Source organism: Aedes albopictus, chromosome 3 (assembly GCF_035046485.1).
Source record: "Aedes albopictus strain Foshan chromosome 3, AalbF5, whole genome shotgun sequence".
In the NCBI taxonomy this organism is placed as follows: domain Eukaryota; kingdom Metazoa; phylum Arthropoda; class Insecta; order Diptera; family Culicidae; genus Aedes; species Aedes albopictus.
The window spans coordinates 284586709-284612596 of NC_085138.1; the positions used below are offsets into that span (position 1 = coordinate 284586709).

Below are 25888 nucleotides of genomic sequence, written 5' to 3' on the forward strand. Positions count from 1 at the left end.
GAAATTGTGACGACGCTTTTCGGATTCTAACTCAAATTCACCCTAGCATACACGTCGTATACGTACTTATACCCGAATGCCTTTACGAAACACGTGTCGTGCTAAATAGAAACTTCCTTCTACTAAAAGAGCATACTCACATGGGTGTGATGTTTTCCATCATGGTATCGCTGACGCAATCGGTGAGCGAGATCATCTTGGTGGAGTCGATCGGTGGCTCGTAGAACCGTTCGTCCACCACCTTCTGGGGGCACTGGGTGTATGCCGTCGACACGTAGATGACCGATTTGAGGTGTTTCATCTCGTAGCACAGGTCCAGAATGTCCCGGCAGGCTTTGACGTTGATCTGCATGGCGGTTTTCATTTTTTCGTCGAACCGGACGGTGGCCGCCAAATGGAAGACGATGTTCACACTTTCGACCAGAATTTCCCGATCGGACGGGCTGATGCCGAGGTTGGGCAGCATGCAGTCGCCCGCGATGGCTCGGATTTTATGGTCGTACTTTGGGCAGGCTAGTTTCATTTTGTCGAACATCTAGAGATTTGGGAAGGGAAGCAGTGAACGATGTGTGAATTTTGGGTTTTGGTGATTTATGGGCGTGGTTTAGAAACTTACGGCATCATCGAAGATTTCTTCTACTCGTGAAAATATATCTTTCCCGCGTTTAGTCCGTACCAGCAGGAAGATGTTTTCGATGCCGGGACAACTTGTGAGCAGTTTGTAGATCAGTGCTGAAATAAGGAAGAACGAAAAGCGATACTTTAGAATATACACATTTACATAATTTATAATTCTACAAACGTCACGATTCGCAAACCGTCTTTTGGATTTGATTTAGGTTAAAAAGAAACCGACAAGTTTCCAATCCGCTTGGTCGTTTGGCTGGTACGGATCATAATAATGTCCGAAACGTAACATTTCAGACAGTGTGTCTTTTTTGTGACAAACTTTCAGAACGTTCAAAATTTGCGATGATTTTGATCCCGTAAACATTTTTACAGCTTTTTTATAATATCATATCATATTTGCCCTTGAATTTGAAATGATTTCTGCATAGATAGAAATCACGTTTTACAAGCATGCTCCGCTGGAATCAAATTTGCATACATTAGCGATCACGACGTGAGCTAAACTTGTTGTAAAACAGGGATTTGCTATGGGAACACATTCGGCAAAAAAGTTGAATGATCTTCCTGGTAAGGTCTCCTTCAGCAGTGGTGAGTTAGGTATCCAATCTATCCATCCGGAATCAAATTATGGTCATCGTTTTTTTTTTCTTTCAGTAGGATCAGTTCGACACTTGAAAATGTCAAAAGGTGTGGCATCTAAGGTGGTCGAAGCGCACACACCTGATTAGTATTGTAGGGATCCATTTCATTTGAGAAAATTTGGAATTTAATGTCCAATTTTGACTTTTGAGACGCTATGTATATTATTTTTATTTAATGTAATAGAATCACGTGATCAAACCAAACCAGTCTTTTTGCAAAGTTTTCAATGAAGAATAGTATAATGTTTTGCACAAATTCAGCTATCGGAGAAATCTCTCAGAAAAGAAATGTATATTTACAACGTGACAAGTCAGTTGAAAATAAACTCAAATAGATAAATATGTTTCCTACATTCTGTCATTCTCCATCTTTTGACTTTAGTTCGAATTCTTCTACTACAGTTTTACTAGGGTGAATGTACCAGTCATAGTGCTACCTAAGAAAAAATATTTCTACAAAAATAACGAAAAGACCGACGAATGTCGTCGATATGTCAAATAATGATAAATTAGTTTCCCATAGTGTACAGGAAAATGGTAAAAACGGAGTCAAAGCAACTTTTTTTTTATTAATTACGGCGGTGCCAATGATAAGAAAGGAACCCTGTACAAATTTGTTTCTTTAGGGGTATTCAGATTATTCCATAATCGGATTCTCCGTCTAAAAATTAGTCGATATCCAAAATTTCATTGTTTTTGGTGGCCGGGAACTATTTTTAAAATGCATTCAAAGTTTGTATGGGGATTTTTTTTTTTGTTCGGGGCGAACTGTCATTTTATCGAATGAACTGTCATTCTATCCACAGAAATTAAATTTGTTTTGTTTATTTAACCATCAAAACAAAGGAATTGGATCGCAATAAAATCACGTTTTACTCAGAAAAATGAGCTCTTTCGATTAGGATATTGGCGAACAAATGTGAGGTTAGGTAACGCAAAGTTTTCAACTTTGGAAGCAAAAATAACATATTTATGGTCAATACATTGCAGGAAAGTTATGAGAATCTGCAATAATTTCACTTTTCTTCCATTTGTATCATTAGTGAATCAGTCTAGGGTTCGTAGTTCACCGTTTTAGAAAAGCGCCACCTGCGCAATTTAGCTTTGCGTTTGATCGTCAATAGAAAATAGCAATATTTTATTTACTAAACAACCCAATTGCTGTCTTATGTCGGTTCCATTTCGCACTACTTGCATGTATTAGTCTTAACTGGTACACTATGGCGAAAAATGGTGGAAGGAAAATGATTTATTTCTATCATGATTTTAACAAATTGTTGAGTTTCAATTAGTGCAACTATCTTTTATGAATGTTACCTTTTATTCACAAAATGTTTCATGTTGTTTTGCATCGTTAGAGGTTGAAAATCGACTACATCCAATTTGGGGTGCTATAGTTATAACTGATACACGGAGTCTAACTAAATCTGTATTTGTTCATTGTAAACATTGTCGCAGAACTCAGAACGTTCAGGTCAGTAATGTAGTCTGAAGAACATGAGCATCCCAAGTATGAAAAATAAATCGAGTTTCGTGCTGTTAAATTTTTTGGTTAATTAATTATTCGTATGTACATGTCCGCTGACATTTTTATTGAAAAAAAAATGTAGTTTATTATACGTGACTGAACACAAGAGTGATCAATTCATACATACTGGGATATTGCAAATAATAAAATCAATCAGAAGGCAATTAGGACGTTTTAAGAGAGTTTCAGCGCATTTCCTGCAAGCTCCAGGGCGTTTCAAGCGGTTCAAGGCTCAGCAGTGTTTTAGGGGCATTCAAAGCGTTTCAGGAAATTTCAGAACGTTTCAAAAGGGTTTCATGGCATTTCTTGTGGTTTCAGGGATTTTTTAGGTGCATTTCAAGAAGTTTCACGGGGTTTTCAGGGGCGTTTCATGGGGATTCAGGAGATTTCATGGGTGTTTCAGGGATCTCAAGAAGTTTTAGGGGTTCTCAGGAGCTTTCAGTAGGTTGTAAGAGGCGTTAATGGACGCTTCACGGGGTTTCTAGGGATGTTTTAGGGATTTTCCGAGGTTTTAGGTGGTTTCAGGAATGATTTAAGGGTTTTATGGGACGTTTTCAATGATTTTAAAGGCTGTTTCCCCAAGCAACACACATGTCATATAAGAGTTTCGGCAGCGCAAGTTTTGGTTGTATAGAAGTTAATTTGACGTAAATCTAACACAATGTTGAAATTACGTCAAATTAACTTCTATATAACCAATACTTTCGCTGCCGTTACTCTTATGCAGAGCCGTTTGAGAGAGTGTTAGGAGCCTTCAAGGTCGTGTATGGGGCGATTCGTAACGTTTCTGGAATGTTTAAGAGAAGTAGAAAGGGTTTCAAGAAGGTTCCAGAGAAATTTCAGAGGGGTGTCAGGCAACTTAGAGGCTATTTTAGGGAGTCTCGGGGAGTTTCAGGGAGTTTCAGCCGTTTAAACTTCCCGCGTTTAACGCGTTTCTAAGACGTTCCTAAGGGGTTTCAAGGTTGTCTCAGAGGGTTTCAGGGTGCTTCAAAGATAATTGACAAAAACAAATTAAAACACCCTACTTTTGAGCTATTTTCTCTACAAAACTTAGTTATTGACCTTAACCAATAGATTCAAAGATGCCATTTGATAGAAAATTCAATAATCTTGCGAATAAGGGTAAAAAAGCTGAGATAAGTTTGACCATTTTCAAGTTATAGCCAGTTAAAGCTATAAGAGTAAAAAAACAAGGGAAGTAACGGTTGAGATTTGACTATATGCGTAGAACAATTTTTTCACCATTTATTGTCCTCTATCATCCTTCAAAAAGTTTGCATTCAGGAACCTAACGCCCTGTTTAATGTGCAGTAACAGATTAGGAGAAATCGTATACGGTTCCCACAATTTTATCCGATTTCATTTAGTAACTTCAACTTTGCGTGAACATGTATACAACTTCAAGTTGACATTCTTCAACAACTTCGAATGCACTTGTTGCGACTCAATTGTAATCTTAAATGCAAGATTATATACACTCCCGTTCAAAAGTTTGGGGTCACCCCCTCAAAAACATGTCATTTTTTTAGGCCCATATCTCCGCCAATTTGCGTCCGATTTCAAAACCCTAGGTTTCATTCAAAAGATAAAAATTCAAAGGAACTTTGAACATGATTTAAAAGAAACTTTTTCAAAAAATTTGTATGTAAACTTAACCCAAAGTTGCCAAATTTTCTAAAAAATGAATATAAACTTACGGCAGTGTCGCTGGAAGTTGGGTCGACCAAATTTTAAGATGAGGCCGGTAATATGACCCATTTTCTATTAGCTATCAACTGCTTTTTACAGAACTTAGCTAAAAAATCTAGAAAAAAAGTTATAAAGTAAATTAATCCTTGATGTCATCGACCAAAAGTTTGGGGTCACCCCCCAATATGATGTATCGGCCAAAAGTTTGGGGTCACTATCGTAAAACATGGAAAAGTGATTTGTTGATATCTTTGTCATTTTTCATTCAATTTTAATTCTTCTTGGCTTATTTGAAACAAAATGAATGATACTTACTGCATAGACATTGAACCACACATATTTGTTGAAATTTACATTTTTTGAAGCGTGGTAAAATGTGCTAACTTTACATAACATTTTTATATACAAAAATCGTTAAATACGTTAAGTTGAAGACATCAAACGTAAATTTAGTTTAAAATTATTAAAATTGAACTATAGATGACGAAGATATCACCAAATCACTTTTCCACGTTTTACGAAAGTGACCCCAAACTTTTGGCCGATACATCATATTGAGGGGTGACCCCAAACTTTTGGTCGATGACATCAAGGAATAATTTACTTAATAACTTTTTTTCTAGATTTTTTAGCTAAGTTCTGTAAAAAGCAGTTGAAAGCTAATAGAAAATGGGTCATATTACCGGCCTCATCTTAAAATTTGGTCGACCCAACTTCCAGCGACACTGCCGTAAGTTTATATTCATTTTTTTAGAAAATTTGGCAACTTTGGGTTAAGTTTACATACAAATTTTTTTGAAAAAGTTTCTTTTAAATCATGTTCAAAGTTTCTTAGACTTATTATCTTTTGAATGAAACCTAGGGTTTTGAAATCGGACGCAATTTGGCGGAGATATGGGCCTAAAAATATGACATGTTTTTGAAAGGGTGACCCAAAACTTTTGAACGGGAGTGTATGAGCCCATTTTTGTAAAAATTAAATTATACGGTGAGGGGTATCTAATTGGAGAGCCAGTGGATGATGAAAAGTAAGTGTTTTTCGGAAATATTTCGCTTGGCGCATCATTTAAATCAAATAAGTACAGATGCAAGCGAGTTCATTACATTCACCTACCTGAATTTCCTGCTGGCAGCTGCAAGGGCAACTCTGTGCAAATACCAGCCCAGCCGTATCGCGGATCAGCAGCTGCGCTGTTCAAGAACATGTTTCTCTCGTTCCCCAAACGATTTTTGCGACCAGCTTCTGCTCCGCAGATTGATATGAGCATAATTAAGGAAATTCGCGAAAACATCAAAATCTATTTCACACTTTCAAGCAGAAAAATCTACGGTAAAAATAACTATATTCGACGTAAAGTCAAAAGAAATTTGACATTGTTTTGGCCGCAATGAGAATGTATGATTGTTTCTACAATCCTGTATTATTGTTCCTCAATCGGAAATCTGATTGAAATAACAATAGTTTCAGGCTTTTGACGCGGGTTGACAAGCTTGACATCTACAATATTATGGTAGTTTCAAAAATAGTTTTCTTTTATTGCTAATTCAGAGAAAATTTTCCACTTTACGGAAGATTTAAAAGCTACCGCAGCTGTCAGACTGATGATTTTCACCAATGTATCATCAATCAGTCCAAGGATACCTTGGATCGAGCCTTGGATACGACGCCGATGATCATTGTTTGTTATTGCGTTTCAGAACATTTCACTTTGCAAGCATGCTTTGATTTGACCAAACTTTTCAATGATACGATCATTTTCATAACTGCGGTAGGACTTTGACAGCTGCGGTAGAACTCGGCGGCTACCGCAGAGTAGAAATTTTTCAAAAAATCCGCAATACTTTCAATAATAAATTCATTGGAAAACAACATGCTTGTTTTTTCTCTGGGTTGTTTTTATTTATATAAAAGAAAGATTCTTACAGAAAAATCAGGGAATCTCCTGACTAATCAAATTCAAACTTTTCAAAAATGTCTTACCTTGTATTCCGCTTGCCGCACTAACTAAAGGTAATTTTGCTTATGCTTTTCATTTACAACAGCATTGCATAGCTTGAAAACTATCCCTTTTTCAGCATTAGCAAAGTAGTGAATGTTTTGCAAAACAAAACATTCTGCTTGGTTTGACAGAAGTGACCGAGGGATCGATCAGTGAAACATTTGCATCAAAATACTCTGCTTGATTTAATGTTCAATATTGTGCTTTTTACAATCCTATTCGACGCCGAGGGATCGGTCAGTTGAATTGACTTAGAAACAAAGTAGAAATATGTTAATTTTCACAAGAGTCGCCATAAAACACTGGATTGTGAAATCAAACATAATTTCACATGGATTTTAAATTAGCAAATCTGTTTGAAACTATAATAGTTCTCACATTTTCAAAAGAATTTCAATGTGTTAATTCAACAAACGTTATTTTAGTTTCAATGTGAACGCTTTTCTGTCCGTGTTGCTTGCATTTTTATCACATTTTTTGCTAACATTAACACTTTTAATGAAGAGTCGGGCACGACTTGTATATATTTTATTGTTGCTTAGCGCATTTAGTTCACCATTGGATTATCTCACGAGTTTTCAAGAGTGCGAAAACTTGAATAAAAGTGCGCGATTGCAACGTAGAAAATCATGTTGGAGGTTTTTCTATCCAAAATAAGAATTTTAAAAGTTGGTATTGAGTGATATGTTATGTGTACATAACTGCTAGTAATAATTATTATTTTCCAGATTTTTTCGCTACAAATTACACTAGTTTACAAAATAAAATGAAAGTCGTGAACTTCTGTCAACGACCAAAATTTTTGAAGCACAATTTGGTGCTGATTTCGAAACCGTGCTTTAAAAATTTTAAAGTAGACCAGTTTTCGAGTTTTAGCTCAATATCGAGTTTTACAACTTTTAAAAATATGGAATTTACTAAAATTCAAATATCTTGCGTTTTGTTGAACCAATTTCAAATCTTTTTCCATAAATTAAAAGCTGAATTCAATACCATTTGATCACCTGAATGCAGGTTTTGCGTCAGATTGATGGAATTCAAGATACAGGCGAGTTTTAGGGACGATCTTTCTAAATTGTAGCCAAATTTCCAAAAATATATGAAGAAATGTATTTTTTCCAATAAGAAAAAAATAATCTAAAAAATATTTCTCAACGTTTATTTGACATATCATATGTAGGCAAGTTACAGTAAAAAATTCAGCTCAATCGGTGCATTGATTACGAAGAATGAGATTTGTGAAGTGAGCGACTTTGCTTAAAAATAGAACAAAAATCGATTTCAAATCATCAACCTTGTATGAAAAGTCGAAAAAATTTCCGCTCTACTGTAATTTTTTTCCTTCGCGTTTTCGAACTCAGGGCATGATTCTACACCAAAAATGATCATCAGCTTACCGAGTTCAAAAATGCTGTAAACTAGTGTTATTGGAATATAAAAAAATAAAAAAAAAATACATTTTGTACAGATTGTTACTTTGTGTGGTGTACTCATAGAACAATATTTTCAATTATACTAAACATTTTCAAAATTCTTCTAGCTGTTCCAAACTTAACTATATTGGGAAGATTTCATAGAAGAACCGGGACCAACCGTGCTTCGAGATAGAGCATTTTGAACGTTTATAGTCAATTTTCGATTCATTCCTTACAGTGGTATTTGTTGCCGCAACCCCCAACCAATTTCTTAAAGAAATCTTATGGAATCAGTGGCATTTCTGGAAAAAAGTTTTTGTAGCACATGTTGGTAAAATTAAAATTACAAAATGTTTTTTTTTTATAGAATTTTTAGTAAATTCTTAAAAAAGGCTCAATCCATGCTCAATTGACGCTCCCCGTTTACGCACTGTTTACCAAACAACGCTCCCTCAAATAACTCTCATGACCATAGATTTGAATATAGATATTCGGGGATAATTAACATATCACATGCATATAATTGGACCGCGTTTCTTAAATTGTCCGTTTTTAGGACCACTGCCACCTGCACAGTTGAAAATTCAGTGGTTCCCAATTGCGTGCGACGGACCACGAAATTTCCTGAAGAATCGAAAATGCTAGTAAGAAGTGCATGACTGCGGGTGTCATGGAGCACTGTCCACAACATGTATTCGTGGTGTTGCAAAGCTCAGTGTTTCCCAATTTGGTGTGACGGGCTATGCGAATTTCACAAGATTCTCAAGTGTTTGGAAAAAGTGAAAATACTTTTCGGATAGTTCGCTTTGAGCAGCACACACTTAAAACAGAATGCCGAGATCGGCTGTGCAAATCTCGGTTAAAGTTCATTTGCTGAAATCTCGGCTAAACGCTTGACGTTTAATGTTTGTTGCCAGCGGTACTCATGGGTGCTGCTATGAATAAACTTGACTTTTTGCTGATATCTCAGTTAAATTGCGATTGCTGAGCGCTCGGCTGTGCGAATCTCGGCAAAAGAATTGAAATTAGCCGAGCTCAACTGAGTGTGCACTACAAAAAATGTAGTGTTGCAAAATTTGGAGGTTTTGATTCTGTGGTGATGGGCTTCACAATTTTTTCAAGCACCAGCCATGCTGGTGTTCCCCAGGGGCATGAAATCTGCGTCGTTTACAAGAAATACAGCCATCCGAAATGTGCAAACATTCAAGCGATCATTACTTCATATTCTGCCTACAAAGTTCTATCTATGATCATCTCCCGCCGTCTATCACCCAAAAACAAATGATGTCTTAAGATTACCCGGTTTAGTCGACGGTCGGTCTTCAGAAACGTCGGAATTTCGAGGTTCCACAGCATCACCTGATGATTGACTTCATAGCAGCATAGACAGCATCGACCGTATACAGGTATGGAAATCAATCACTAGTATGCTTTCTCGGAAAGCTCTATACCGGAGCTGTAATTTCTGTAGCATCACTTGTAATAAGCAGGAGCACAGTAGGGGAACAACTCATAAAATCATTCCTGAATGTGATTTGATCATTACTATAGGTGAATGGTGTCAAGATATGTTTTCATTAAACATTCTTCTAGAAGCTAAGCCGCCAAACCCACGGAAACCCAAACCCAATGAAAATTGGCAACTTCCGGATTCGTACATGCAATTAAGGTTTTCTGGTGATTTTATTGCCAGCCATGTGTTTCAAAGAGATTGAGGCACACATAGAGACGAATGGTTGTTGAGTAGGGGCTGGATCACATCGTCCGACTGTCCATTAAGTCGCATTTTTTTTTTTTACGAAATATCGTCCAAAAGTTTGCATGCGTCATAATATTCAATGTGCCTTCCTTTCTTTGACTCCGTGGCGAATCTGCGTGTTCGGTCGTTATGCCACGGAAAAATGCGCCATAAAGTCCTGGGAAGTTAAAGCCTCTGATGTTATGATACAGTGCCGATGTAGAGCCATACAGTTTCCGATTACGTATTGAACAAGGATGTGACCATATATCCCAAGTAACACTGCTAGTTATATAGTAGTTAAATATGCATGTTTCATACATAGTCGATTGTATTTTTACTGTATTATTGACTGCACTCCGGACACCTATATATTGAAAACAGCGCAAAAATGGCGTCTTATACAACATCTAACTAGTTGTATAAGATGTATTTGAATACACTTGTCGTACTAATGATTATACATCCATCTAACTTTTAAAACGGCATGTTTTACAATCAAGTTATTCTTTAGTAAAATGAACTAGAAAAATGCTTATATCATACAAAGACATCCATTGGTTGCAAATAAGCTATTTTTAGATATTGCGACTTTAAGAAAGCATATATATTACATGTCATATGCATAGGTTGAAATTCAGCTATATGAAGGTAATATGGCTTGCATAAACCATTTTTATAACAGACAAATAAGATGCCCAACACGTGAAAACAAAAATCTGGACAAAAACTAATAAAAAGCACATTAAAATAAAATTAATAATAATGTTCACCTAGTTCAACGCGAAAAATTATGTCAACGTGATGGAGTCAGAAATTGTTAATTATCCGGATAATATATTTTTACATGGGCCTTTACTTATTGCCGGTAGCGATATTTTATCTGCGCTTAAAAATTTATCGTGGAACTTTTAATTTTATTTAACCATAATTCAAGCGCCACTGAGATAAACCTATATTGTAGCATGAACCACCCGAAAAATGCTGTTTTATCATTTTTGTTTTTCGGTCCACAAGATCAAACAACATGGCGCAAGCTTCATGAAACTTACAGTGCCGTTCAAAAAAGTGAAGAATATTCCTTGGAATTATCTGAACTTCTAACACTATTCAATTTTCTCATACAGTATTATTTATTCGGGTTTATTCATGAACCACGTAAACACAAATTTGGTCATCTCAGATCACCCCCCTCCCCCTCGTAGACTGTTATCCATACAAAAATTTTGAAATGTATGTAGTGCGTAGACTTTGGCATGACCAATCCCACCTACCCCTCCACGTCTACGTGGTTTATGAACAGTCCCTTCACAACATTTTATATTCGACGACCCGTTGTTTAACTATTTTTTTTATAATGATTATATGTAGAAAAATGTAAATTAGTTTCATATATTTGCCTATGTATTAATAATTTTGAGCGGTACTGTAATCTAAATAGTTTTTCTTATTTAAACTGATCCACAAATCTAATGCCTTGATTTGAAAATACGTTGGAATTATGTCAGAACTACGTCTTAAAAGCAACACAATAATATTTTACCGAAGAATTTATTTTAAACATTTATTATACGTCTCTTCAACGTGTTGTTAACATTATGAGTGTCAATTAAAATCTACAACTATAATACAACTCCAAAAATACTAAATTACAACAGAGATCTGAGTGGGACTTAACCTGTCAGAATGTCAGATGTCAAAATATGTTTATTGAAAATCGCGTTGTTTTCTCTACCTCTACCAGATTTTTATTCCACGATTGTCGATGATTTATTTGGCCATAATTTTAAAAAATACGTGATTGGACGGTTGACGAATTTAGGCACACATTAATAAAAGTTGGGGCTTCAATCAAATGATGCTGCATCATCAATCAAAACAACAAAGGTTCATGTAGAGATGTGCAGGTTCCCGGTGGTGCTAAAATCTACCGGAGATTGATGCCTTGAGGTACCAACAGCTGTTAGAAGTGGCCAGCAAATTTTCTGAGTTGAATTGGATTGCAGCTCTTGTTGGAGATCGGATAGCTCCAGATGTACGAACGTTTCATGCGGGTGGACCGCTAGATTGAGCTCTGCCAAAGTTATGACTCCCGGTTCGGCCATACTGGTGAGTAGAAGCTCCTAGCGCATTGCTGTGAGTGTTCTTCCTTGGGAATTAGACGACATAAAGGACTGCTGGATAAATCTTTCAGCATTTATGAACAAGTTTTCTCCATAAAATCCGTAAAATCAACTAGCGTTTTTGATGCTACAGGAACGATTTATAGGTGCATATTCAACGTATTCTTTACATGACAATGCCAAGAAAAATTCCAATAAGTGATTGAACCTTTATTTTTCTGTTTGTTATTGGCCAACACAATTGGAACTTGATAATAACACAAGATGTTTTATCATACGCTAATAATACATTTGTAATACATCTTCCAAAATTTTTATTTTCAAAGATGTTTTCTGTGTTACTTGGGAGCTCCTCAGTCGATTTCGGAATGGGAGTTTGGCTCAGTGTAGGAAGCAGTGTTACGATAGACGGGGATACTTTAAAGAATTCTTCTAGATCCTTGTTAATAACTAACAGCCACAAGAGTCTTGAAATACGAAGGCGAAACACCAGTTATTGCCTATTATTGGCATTATTCGTGATCCAGTAAGGCTCTGTTGAGTATGTTCCTTGGCGTGTCCAAAATACACAACAGAAGGGGTCTGTTATACACAACTTCATATGCTGAAAAACACCTGTTTGATCGTTTCTGGACATTTCCTAATATTTCTCAAAAAGCAAGATAGCAAACCAGCCCGAAGGTCAGTGGAAAGTTCCGCGGCCCGTCAACGCAGGTCATTAACCATACATCATGCCGCCCCTATCGATTTTTAGCTCCTACCATGCATAACGCGAACCCTTACAACCCACACATATGCAGCACTACTGGATTAACTTTGACGGGGTGTCAAACGAGGTTCCAAATTTTTTTTTTCGATCGCCATTAGGTATTGCGATTGTTGTGCGCACGATCGCCGTGTTGTTGGTGTCGTAAAGCACCAGCACCGATCCAGTTTGACTTGTACGCTCACCTTCGACCGAGTCGTTGGGTCCGTCCAAGTCATAAACCGGCCGCGCCAAAGCCGACCTTGGGCAGAAAGTTAACTGCACCCCGCGCTCATTAGCGAACGAGGGCTATCGGATTCAGGTGTACTCGTCTCATTTCGCCATGTGTAGGGCGATCTGGGCTTAATGCGCTTTGACGACGGAGAAATTGCCGCTTAACGGTGTCGAGTTAATTCAAGATTCTAAATTTGCACGTCAAACTGGGACAAAATTCAAATTTCAATCAGTTGTTCAGCTATCAAAAAATGATATTAATATCTCTTTAAAATTGATTATTCGATGCTTCAGATCTCAAAAGAGATCGCTAGGTGCTAGTGGGTTGAAAAAGTCATTTCTTTTTTCTCCCTTGACTCATTTCATATCGATTCGCCTTAAGGTGACTTGGTGCATCACAGAATTTTCATAGGAATCATTGACTTTTTAATTTTCAATGATTGTTTGCCTCGCGTTTTTGAAGTGATAAAAAGCGGGAAATTTTGCAGTCACGCAGTAGAAAAAGTATCATCACACTCACCACGAGTGAGCATATGGGATGATACATTTTCATCCGAATTTGCGCTTTGGTAACTGAGTTTTATCACTTTGAAATTTCGAGCGAGATTTCAATGATGCTGATGACGCACTACGCGTCGTTAAGCCATTTCAGAAAGACCCTCGCAAATTTGACTTTAACAAAGCTCGTCACACGCCAAAATCTCGAAGAAAATCCGTTGGCTCAAGCTTCAAGCACTTGTCTGTGCAAATTAGCGGTCCGTCGATCGGACCCGGCAGGGGTGATGTGATGTGCGAAACACGTTACGAAAGCCATGCAACAACGACGACGACGGCGACGGAGCGATGCGTGGTTTCCTCTTCACCTTAACCCACAAAAATGGATAGATGACAAACGTGCACCAGGTTTGGCGGTTTGGTATTTACAAATAAAGCGGTTTGGTGGTGCATGCCCAAAGCACATGCAAACGTAAGAAGATACCTTCTCTCATTTTTTCGACACTGACCCTGAACTGGCATGGCCAGGCACTGCCGTCGCCTGCCCCACCGCCATCCGTCCAGCATCGGCGATGGTAGAGGAAAAAGATTGTTGTCGCCAACGATTCACACGATAATAATAAATTTTCAATCCAGTCAGTGCTGTCAAGGTCTTCGCAATGATTTTTGATATTGATTTCGGTACGTGACTGATGGTAGGGTTTAACCGGTTCGGCAGAGATACAAACTTCTGCAAAGATATTAATTGGAAGGCACTTTGACGGGTGGTAATCTGGCAGATCTTGAAATGAAGAACTTCTCAGATCTGATGAATATTGATTATCTTCTTTACCAACATCTCTTCGTTTCTTAAGTGCAGCACAAAATATTTACATTTTTTTCTTCGCGGGAATTCAGACCAGTACTGGAGAACCGAAGGGTCGCTCCAGTTTCTCATTCGATCGCGTCCATTTCGCGCAAACTCTCGAGCTTTGACGGTCAGTATTCCCATCAAGACAAAGTATACCTACATAAATCGTTTACGGTTGGAAATTGAATGCCAAATAAAGCGGGAAACCAAAACAAACAGTTCTCGTTGCTTTGTTTATGATTCCTCACCAAGTGTCGATGAGTTTTGACTACGGAGACCGGTACGGCGTTGGCCGGCTTGGAATGGTGAAGCTATTGTAGATGAATAGAATTTAATCGCAGTTTGTATTCAGTTCGTCAACTAATAGCTGCCCATTATCAAACATCAATATTTGCAGTTTGTGAAGATTTATGATCGTTAGCTTGGTCCACTAAGCGATGTCATCGAAATCTCAGAATTTCCTGCGGTCACCCCAGTTAGTGGATGTTGCAACTTGTCAGCAGATTGTCTTCAAAGTATTTGTTTGAAATAATGTAAAAGTGTCCATCTTCAAAATCGCACGCTCTGCCATAATTATTTACTGGAAGCTTGACTTTTGACTGACATGTCACGTAAACATCTGGGCTACGCTCCAATTATGTGCATTATCCCTCATCTGTAGAGCCTTTTAACCACTGCGTCCATTATTTAGGAATATTGTGGTATGACCCATATTTAATTTGGTGCTAGTCAAGTATCCTGTCACAATTGAGCTGTGATGGACAATGGTTGATGTAACACCTGATCCCAACTAGGCACAACTCGTTTTATAAAGTTTATTACCCTGTTGGGATTACTTCTCCAAATTTCCAAGGGCTCTAGAAACCCTTTACCAAATATCGCCAATCTGTGATGGTACAGCACTCCGCAGTTGCAGAGTAAATGCTCGGCAGTTTCGTTTTCCGTTTGACAGAAACGACACTCGGAGGATTGGATTTTTCCAATCTTACTTAGATGACATTTACTCGGGCAGTGGCCAGTCATCAGACCAGTAATTACCCTGAGATCTCTTTTGTTTAGATTCAGTATACGTGGAGTGGACCTGGTGTGATGGTTAGAATACTTGACTATCACGCCGAGGACCTGGGATCGAATCCCACTCCCGACAAACTCACATAATGTGAGTACTTCCTTCGGAAGGGAAGTAAAGCGTGGGTCCCGAGATGAACTAGCCAAGGGCTAAAAATCTCGTTAATACAGATAAAAAAAAAAAAAGATTCAGTATGGACCTGGCTTTTTCTGCACTGGGTTTTATGAACCTTTTTGCTTGCTTGGATGTATCCGTGGCATTCCAATTAGATTCTACCGTGGACATTTCCCAAGTTTTTAGTTTCATCCGAAGAGCACACTCAGGAACTCCACAGAAAGGTTCAGGGCCTACAAAGCTTGATGCCGCACCCTGTCTAGCTAAATTGTCGGCGTTTTCATTTCCCAGAATTCCACAATGACCGGGCACCCAGTATAAAGTTACCTCGTTCCTACTGGCCAATTGCTTCAGAGAAATAATGCATTCCCACACTAGCTTTGATTGACACGTGAAAGCTTTTAGCGCATTTAGAGCCGCCTGACTGTCCGAAAAAATACAGATCTTGGCAAACCTATAATTTCTTTTCAGACAAATGTTGGCACACTCGAGAATGACTTGAACTTCCGCTTGAAATACAGTGGGACTGCATCCCATTGGTATAGCCTTACTGATACCGGGGCCAAAAACACCAGCTCCAGTATTTTCTCCCATCTTGGACTCATCAGTATAAAATACAATAGAACCTGGACGTAAACTTGGCCCACCAGCATCCCAAACATAGCGACATGGTTTTACCACTTTGAAGGGAACATCATACTTGGTCTTCGTTATCATCCAATCTTCTACTGTTTTTATGTCCATGTTTAATTTGAAGTCTTTGATGATCCTCAAATGTCCAGCAAGATCCCCGTCTAGGACTTTATTGTAACGTATAAACTGCAGGGCACTTTTTGCCGCTTGTAGTTTAACAAATTGATGCAATGGCAGTAAATTAAGAAGGGCATCCAAAGCAACTGATGGAGTGCTTTTCATTGCTCCTGTCATAGATATACATGCAAGTCTTTGTAACTTACTTAGCTTCTTTTGACAGGTTACCTCATTTGTTTTGGGCCACCAAACAAGTGAAGCATAAGTAATCTTAGGTCGGACTATTGCAGCATAGATCCAGTGAATCATGTTAGGTCTAAGACCCCAGGTTTTTCCTAAGGCTTTGCTGCAAACCCAAAGGGCATTGGTACCCTTGGTTAAAACATTGTTTAAATGAGAATTCCAATTCAGTCTTTTGTCCAAAGTTACCCCAAGATGTTTAACTTCTTCTGAGAACTGAATTTGAACTCCATCTAAAGAAGGTTCAGTAAGATTTATTTTTAACCTTCTAGTAAAAGGTACAATTACAGTTTTTGAAGGGTTTACGTTTAATCCCTCCTCTCGGCACCATTTGATGGTAACATTCAACGCAGATTGTAGCCGGCTAGATATCGTGTCGTCATATTTTCCACGTATCAGAATAGCTACATCATCTGCGTATCCAATAACCTCAAAGCCTTGATTGATGAGTTTTTTAAGGAGTTCGTCCACTACCAAAGACCACAATAAGGGCGATAGTACTCCTCCTTGAGGACAGCCCTTCACAGATCTTACTGATAGTTGCGCACCTCCAAGAACGGAAGAGATCTCTCGATCTCTAAGCATCGATATTATCCATTCAATAATGCATTTATCCAAGCCCCTTGCTTCCATTGCAGAACGCATTGAGCTGTAGGATGCGTTATCGAATGCTCCTTCAATGTCGAGAAAAGCAACCACGGCTATTTCCTTGGCTTGAAACGATTTCTCAATTTTGCCGACTAGCGACTGTAGCGCTGTTATAGTAGATTTGCCTGTTTGATAAGCAAATTGAAACTTGCTTAGAGGCATTTCTACTAAGCTGGTAGACTTGACAAAGTCATCCACTATTTTCTCCATGGTCTTTAACAGAACACATGAAAGGCTTATGGGTCTGAAGGCTTTTGGAGTTGTTTTGTCCCGCTTGCCAGCTTTTGGGATAAAAACAACACGAACCTTCCGCCATGCCTTAGGTATGTAAGCTAAAGTAATACTGGCTCTGAATATTTCGGTTAAGAGCGGACAAATCGCCTCTTTTCCATGTTGAAGTAAAGCTGGGAAAATTCCATCTTTCCCGGCAGATTTGAAAGGTTGAAAAGAACTCAATGCCCATTCGACCCTCGACGGTGTGAAGATTTCACAAGCTTTTTGATAGGCATTGGTCGACCACGCATGTCTTGCCTTATCCGAGTCCTGTTCTTCATCCGAATAAGGAATCGATCCTGGGAAGTGAGTTCTCATCATTACTTCCAATGTTTCAGAAGAATCAACAGTAAAACTGCCATCTTCCTTTTTAAGACTTCCAAGACCATTTGAATGGTCTTTCGAAAGGACTTTATGAAGCCTTGCAGCCGTAGGAGCGTTATTGATCTCTTCACATACCCGTCTCCAGTCCTTGCGTTTGGCTAGTCTCAATTCTCTGTTGTATTCTGTAAGGGCTTGTTTATACTGAACCCAATCAGATGTAACTTTTGCTCTATTGAACAACCGTCTTGATTTCTTCCTCAGATCTGCCAGCTTATCATTCCACCAAGGGACATCCCTGTTGGATGACCTCTGTCGGATTGGGCAACTAGCATGATATGATGCAATCATTTTATCAATAATCTCATCAGAGGCATTTTCCAACTGTGAAACAGACAAGATCTGCTCACCCTTATATGAATTTCCATTCATTAAATAAATTTTTTTTTTTTTTTTTGTCTGTATTAACGAGATTTTTAACCTTAGGCTAGTTCATCTCGGGACCCACGTTTTACTTCCCTTCCGAAGGAAGAACCCACATATTGTGAGTATGTCGGGAGTGGGATTCGATCCCAGGTCCTCGGCGTGATAGTCAAGTGTTCTAACCACCACACCAGGTCCGCTCCACATCCATTAAATAAAAGCTGTAGAGGTCCCAATTAGTTTTCTTTGGGTTTCTATAGCTTTCAATTAAATTTGATCCGGCTTTATAATCGAACCTGATATGTTTGTGATCTGACAATGATTCCTCATCAGAAACATGCCAGTTCGCGATCTTATCTGATAGCAGATAGCTACAAAGCGTAAGATCTAAAACTTCCTGTCGAATAGCATTAACAAAAAATGGAGAATTCCCTTTATTGCAAATGTCTATGTTATTAGACGAAATGTAATTCAGGAGATCCTCACCTCTTTTATTAATATCTGTACTGCTCCATATGGTATGGTGGGCATTTGCATCGCACCCTATTACAAATTGGGCGTTTATTTTTTTGCAATAATTAACAAAACTTACGACCAAAGATGAAGGCACATCATCAACGTCTCCCGGAAAATATGCAGAAGCAATGCATACCTCAGTTTTTCCCTGGAATGTTGGGACCTCCATTTTAATCGCAACAATGTCTCTAGTAATAAACTCAGTAATTGGGACAAATTTTGTTCTCCTACTTACTAATTATGTGCATCGTCGCAGACAATTTTATATGTCTTTTGATCTGTGCAGGGAAAGAAATTCTGAAATTCGCACGAAACGGAATCACCAAACAACGTAAACGTTTTCAAGACTGAATCACAAATTGGACTCAATATTACGCGCATCATGTAAATGCTGGTTGGTTGAGTTAGATGTCAACAAATCCGTTTCACCAGAAACGTAGAACCAATATCCCGTCAGCCACCTTCTAAATCAGGGATATAGCAGAGAGGTAAGAGATGTGGCTCACGATCAACAGATCCGGTGATCGAATCCATGCTTGACAATATTTTACTTTTTTATGTTTTATCTGTCAAATCGGTTCTAGCGATTGCTAGATGCTAAGAAAAAATAAGTTTTATTTTGGGGTGTTGATTGATTGATTTGTCTTTATTAAAGAGACTTTCAGCCCTTGGCTGGTTCGTCTCTTTTTGGGGTGTCTTGAAAGACGTAAATTTACATAATTTAACCTCTAAATTTGTGTTTTTGAAAATGCTAGTATATGTCAGGTTCAGGACACTTAAAATTACGTGATATTTTCTAGGTGTGTATATTACGAAAATATCCTGAGGGCCTCGCCAGTAACATAACTAGCTGCATAACAGTTTCTTAAGCTGAAGTTCACTTAAGAGGGGTTTGTTCGACTTTTGCACAGCAAAAATTTTTCTCGGACTGTCCATTAGCATGGGACAGAAAAAAGACATTTCACTCCTGTAGTCCTGTATACTTTTCGAGTTCCATTTTGGCCCCTTTTTAACTGTTTAATGTTTCAGCTCAATTGGAGAAGCTATATTTTAGCGCCATCCGTTTTAAGATTTCATATGATTGACTATGGAGAAAATCACCTTTTCAAAGATAAACCGCCACAGGTTGCCCCTTGATCCCTAAAAATAAATAGGTGAATGATTTCTGTTGGAAATTTTATGAGGAACCAACCCTCCGAAGACCGCAAAGCGATTTAAGGTATGTGCAAAAAGTTATTGAAGAAGAACCGAATATCATCCCATACTAGATCGTATGAAAATTAAAAAAAAAGGCTGGCGCTAAAATACAGTTTCTTCGGTCGAGCTAAAATTTTGTACAGTTAATATGGGGTCAAAATGGAACCCTAAAAGTATACTGGAACGAGAACCGTATCCCAGCCTGCTCTTCATAAACAACGTAGACTCTGAGGATGGGACGGGGGGTCTGGCCAAGAAGGGGTAGGGGAGTGGGGATTCTAAGATGGCCAAAAATGAGTCTACGACAGCGCCTGAACAATAGGTATACCAGCAATAGAAACCACAGTGGCCTGCTCAATAAGTCAACACGAATATTTCAGGTCTATGTCATTTGGTATAAGTAAAAGAATTACTTTGACAAATGATTAACTTTTATAGGCGCTTATTGGTGAATCTAGTGCTACTAATAAAGGAATACGATGGATAGAATCACATCTGAGAGACGAGAAAAGCAAAACAGAAATTTAAATTAATAGAGGGCTATTGTTGAACAACATAATAACAACGAACATCTTTTTGCCTAACTTCCTGGCCTCTTAACTAGATCGTTCAACTGGGGACTAGTAGTTCGATGAAGACTGATAAGCCTAGATAGGCAAAGCCTTGGAACTAGACCTGTGCGCCGACTATATTTTGCTCGGCAGCGGCGTAAGGGCCAATTGAGGCCGGCGGCGGCGGCGTCATCGGCGTCACGCCGGTGGCAGCATTCGGCGGCGGCGGCGGCGGAGTGAATATGCGTGACCAAAAATTCACCATAATGTCAACTCCTCGAGGAATATTTGAAGAAACTTCTGGACTCAGCAGAAACTGCTGTATGAAACCCTGCAGAAAATTCTGCAGGAATCTCTGGTGGTTCAAGAATCGCTCTCTTAGAAGAATACATTGAAAACTTTTGAAAAAAAAAATCCTAATTGGAATTTTAGAAAGGGTCCCCAAAAAATTTCAGGAGGAATCTCAAAGAAATGCAAGCAGGAATCCCCAAAGGATTTCCAGAAGGAATCCTCTAAAAAATTCCAGTGGGGATTTCTAAGAGAACTTGAAAAAGAGTCCCTAAAGGATTATTAGGATGGCTCAACAAAAAATATCCAGGAGGAATCTCTCAAGCAATTCAGGTAACATCTAGGAAGATTTTCCGAATTTCCGAGTCTTTGAAGAAATTCCAGCAGGATTCCACGAAGGGATTCTAAGAAATTTGAGAGAATTCACCAAAGGAATTCCAAGAGAAAATCACGAAGGAACTCCAGAAGGAATCACCGACGAAATATAAGGAGAAATCCCGGAAGGAAAATCCCCCAGAAGAAACCCCTGAAGGAATTCTAGAAGGATTTCCCGAAGAAACTCTAGGAGGAATCCCCGAAGGAATTTCAAGAGGAATTCCCGACAGAATTCCAGGAGAAACTCTCGAAGACATTCCATGAGGAATCCCCGGAGGAATGCCATGAGTATTCCAGAAGGAATCCCAGAAGGAATTTTAGGAGGAATCCTCAAAGGAGAAATACTCGAAGGAATTCCATAAGGAGACCCCGAAAGAATTCTAGGTGAATTCTCCGAAGAAATTCTAGAAGGAATCCCTGAAGCAACCCCAGGAGAAACCCCCGAAAAAACTACAGGAGAAATCCCAGCAGGAATCCCCGGGGGAACCACCGAAGGATTTCTGGGAGGCATTTCCGAAGGAATTCCAAGAGAAATCCCCATAGGAAATCCAGGAGGAATCTCCGAAGAAATTTCAGAAGGAATACCCGAACTCTACTAGGAGGAATCCCGAAGGAACTCTAGGAGGAATCACCGAAAAAATTCCAAGAGGAATTTCCGAATGAATTCTAGGAGAAAATCTAGAAGGAATTCCAGAAGGAATCCAGAAATCCAGAAATCTAGAAGGAATCACGAGGAATTTCTGAAGGAATTTCAGCAGAAAACTCCGAAGGAATTCCAAGAGGAATACCCAAAGGATTCCAGGAGGAAACCCCGAATGAATTCCAGGAGGAATCTACGAAGGAGAATAAAGAGGGATCCTCGAAAGAATTTCATAACAAATCCCTGAAGAAAGTCCACGAGGAATCCCAAAAGGAATCCCAGAAAAAAAAGTCAAAGGAATTAGAAAACAAATCCCCAAAGGATTTCTAGTACGAATCTTCGAACCCCTGAAATAACTCTGGGTGAAATCGTCGCAGCATGAATCTCAAAGGAATTCCAGCAGTAATCCACAAAGAAATTCTAGCAGGAATCCTCAAAAGAGTTCCTGTGCGAATTTGAGAAAGAATCCCCAAAGGGCCCATATAGCCGAGGCGGTAAACGCACGGGTATTCAACATGACCATGCTGAGGGTGACGGGTTCGATTCCCGGTCGGTCCAGGACCTTTACGTAAAGGAAATTTTCTTGACTTCCTTGGGCATAGAGTATCTTCGTGCCTGCCACACGATATACACATGCAAAATGGTCATTGGCAGAGGAAGCTCTCAGTTAATAACTGTGGAAGTGCTCATAGAACACTAAGTTGAGAAGCAGGCTTTGTCCCAGTGAGGACGTTACGCCGAGAAGAAGAAGAAGAAGAACAGTAGTGCGAATCCAAGTGCCAATCAGTTCAGTCTGCAAAGGGAGGAATCAAAATAAAATATTCAGAAGGAATCTCTGAAGGAGTTCCAGGATAAATTCCTGAGGGAATTCTAGGAAAAATCCTCAAAGGTATTCCTAGAGAAATCCCCGAAAGATATCTAGGATTAATTCCCGAGGAACTCCAAGAGGAAACTCCGAAGGAATTCCAGGAGGAATTCCCGAAGGATTTCCAGGAGGAATTTCCGAAGGAATTCCAGGAGGAATTCTAGAAGAGAGTCCTGGGGAACCCCTGAATTAAGTCCAGGATGAATCCCCTATGAAATTACAGGAGAAATACCTGCAAGAAGTCTAGGAGATTTGTTTCTTCTAAAAGGAATCATCAAAGACATTCCTGGAGGAAACTCCGAAGGAATTTCAGGAGAAACCCATGACAGAATATCAGGAGAAATCCCCGAAAAAAATAAGGAAGAATCCATAAAGGAAGTCCAGGAGAAATTCCAGAAAGAATTCCAGGAGGAATGCCCGAAAGAAGTCCAGGAGGTATCTCTGAAGAAAGTCCAGAAAACTCCGGAGGAATGTCCATGAAGAATTCCTAAAGTAATTCCAGGAGGAATCACCGAAGGAATTCTAAGAGAAATTATCAAAGGAATTCCTGGGGGAAACCGCGAAGGAATTCCAGGAGGGACCTACGACGGAATTCTCGAATGAAAGAAGGAAACCACAAAAAATAGGACGTATCCCTAAAAGAATTCTAAGAGAAATGATGAATTCCTGTAGGAATTCTACGATGAATTTCCGAAGAAATTCCAGAAGGAATTCCCGAAGAAATTCCAGGAGGAATCTATGAAAGAAGTCCTGAGGAATCCCAGAACTAAGTCAAGGAGGAATCCCCTATGAAATTACAGGATAAATCCCTGCAGGAATTCGAGGGAGAATACCCGAAGGATTTTCAGCGGAATTTCCCACAGGGAATTTTCCCGGGCTGCGGGAAGGTATTCCTGGAGAAATTCCAGAAGAAAATCCTAGAGAAATTTTTGTAGAAACTCCATGAAAGATCCCTCAAGAACATCCTTGAGGTATGGCTGATTATAATCCTAAGGAAATTATTGAAGGAGATCTTACAGGAATCTCTGAAGGAACTCCTGTAGGAATTCCAGAATGAGCTTCTGGAAAAATCTCTGATGTAACTCCTGGAGGCATCCGTGAGTTCTCCTGGAAAAAAATCTTAAAGAACCCCAGGAGTGATCCCTGGAAGAATTCCTGGAAGAACACCTGAAGGAACTTCTTGAGGAATCTCTTAAGGATTATCCTGAAGAAATCTTAGAAAGAGCACTTCTATAAGGATCCCTGAATAAACTTCTAGAGGAATCCCTGAATTCTCATGGAGGTATCCTTGGATCCTCCTGCCAAATTCTCTGAAGCAAATCTTGAAGGGATTTCTGAAGAAACTTCTGTAGTTCCCTGAGGAAATTTAGGAGGAATCTTTGATTTAACACCTGCAAGAGTCTCTGAAGGAACTCCTGTACTCATTTCTGTAAGAACTCCCGTAAGAATTTCTAAAGGAACTTCAGAAGGAATCCCTGTAGGAACTCCTAGATTAATTTCTAAGGACCTCCTGCAGCTGTAAAAAAAACATTGTAACGGAAAATCAGCAACAGAATAATACGAACCGAGACCAACGGCAACGACCCCAGCGAACAAAAAGGACTTGCCGATCTCTCAACTTCATTGGGAGCACCCGCATACTCGCCGATCTACTGAAGGACTGGGGGTTCGGCATCGTAGCGCTGCAGGAGGTGTGTTGGACAGGATCCATGGTGCGAACGTTTAGAGGTAACCATGCCATCCACCAGAGCTGCGGCAACACACGCGAGCTGGGAACAGCTTTCATCGTGATGGGTGATATGCAGAGGCGCGTGATCGGTTGGTGGCCGATCGACGAAAGAATGTGCAGGTTGAGGATCAAGAGCCGATTCTTCAACTTCAGCATAATAAACGTGCACAGCCCACACTCCGGAAGCACTGATGATGACAAGGACGCATTTTACGCGTAGCTCGAACGCGAGCACGATCGCTGCCCAAGCCACGACGTCAAGATCATCATAGGAGATTTAAACGCTCAGGTAAGCCAGGAGGAGGAATTCAGACCGACGATTGGTAAGTTCAGCGCTCACCAGCAGACGAACGAAAACGGCCTACGACTCATTGATTTCGCCACCTCCAAAAATATGGCCATACGTAACACCTTTTTCCAACACAGCCTCCCTTATCGTTACACCTGGAGATCACCACAGCAGACGGAATCGCAAATCGACCACGTTCTGATTGACGGACGGCACTTCTTCGACATTATCGACGTCAGGACCTATCGTGGCGCCAACATCGACTCCGACCACTATCTGGTGATGGCCAAACTGCGCCCAAAACTCTCCGTCATCAACCAATGTACGATACCGGCGACCGCCACGGTACAACCTAGAGCGACTGAAGCAACCGGATGTCGCCTCAGCATACGCGCAGAATCTCGAGACCGCGTTGCCAGTCGAGAGCGAGCTCGATGATGACTCTCTAGAGGACTGCTGGAGTACAGTGAAAGCAGCCATCAACGACGCAGCCGAGAGCACCATCGGGTACGTGAAAGGAAACGACGGAACGAATGGTTCGACGAAGAGTGCAGAACGGTTTTGGAGAAGAACGCAGCGAGGGCGATAATGCTGCAGCAAGTGGCTCGACAGAACGTAGAACGTTATAAACAGAAGCGGAAACAGCAGACCCGCCTCTTTCGGGAGAAAAAGCGCCGCCTGGAAGAAGCGGAGTGTGAAGAAATGGAACTGCTGTGCCGTTCCCAAGAAACACGAAAGTTCTATCAGAAGCTCAACGCATCCCGCAACGGCTTCGTGCCGCGAGCCGAAATATGCAGGGATAAGGACGGATGCCTCTTGACGGACGGACGTGAGGTGATCGAAAGGTGGAATCAGCACTTCGATCTCCACCTAAATGGCGTGGAGAACCTAGGCACGGGAGACCACGGCGACGGAGGAAATGAACAAACTCCCACGCTGAGGGAAGTTAAGGATGCCATTCACCAGCTCAAAACCAACAAAGCAGCTGGTAAGGATGGTATCGCAGCTGAACTCATCAAGATGTGCCCAGAAAAGTTGGTCACCCGTCTGCATCGGTTGATAGTCAGGATCTGGGAAACCGAACAGCTACCGGAGGAGTGAAAGGAAGGGGTAATCTGCCCCATTCACAAGAAAGGCGACCATTTGGAATGTGAGAACTTCAGGGCGATCATTATTTTGAATTCTGCCTACAAAGTGCTATCCCAGATCATCTTCCGTCGTCTGTCACCTAAAACGAATGAGTTCGTGGGAAGTTATCAAGCCGACGGCCGGTCGACAACGGACCAGATCTTCACCGTACGGCAAATCCTCCAGAAATGCCGTGAATATCAGGTCCCAACGCATCACCTATTCATCGACTTCAAAGCGGCATACGACGACAGTATCGACCGCGCAGAACTATGGAGAATAATGGACGAAAACGGCTTTCCTGGGAAGCTGACTAGACTGATTGAAGCAACGATGGACGGTGTGCAAAACTGCGTAAGGGTTCGTGGTGAACTATCAAGTTCA

General features: G+C 40.0%; 2 protein-coding genes across 5 annotated transcripts in view; one reads left to right on the top strand and one right to left on the bottom strand.

Annotated features, from left to right (window-relative positions):
• LOC109418818 (homologous-pairing protein 2 homolog) overlaps positions 1–25888 on the top strand; it is a 375251-nt gene that overhangs the window by 74244 nt on the left and 275119 nt on the right. The window lies entirely within an intron of this gene.
• The window catches only part of LOC109405806 (fatty acyl-CoA reductase wat), a 168239-nt gene that overhangs the window by 62763 nt on the left and 79588 nt on the right, over positions 1–25888 (bottom strand). For both annotated transcript variants that reach the window (XM_062861146.1, XM_019678865.3), the window contains exons 3-4: positions 617–732; positions 141–535 (exon numbers count right to left, since the gene is read on the bottom strand). In XM_062861146.1, the coding sequence (XP_062717130.1) occupies positions 141–535; positions 617–732 (511 nt within the window). The remainder of the gene's footprint in view (positions 1–140; positions 536–616; positions 733–25888) is intronic.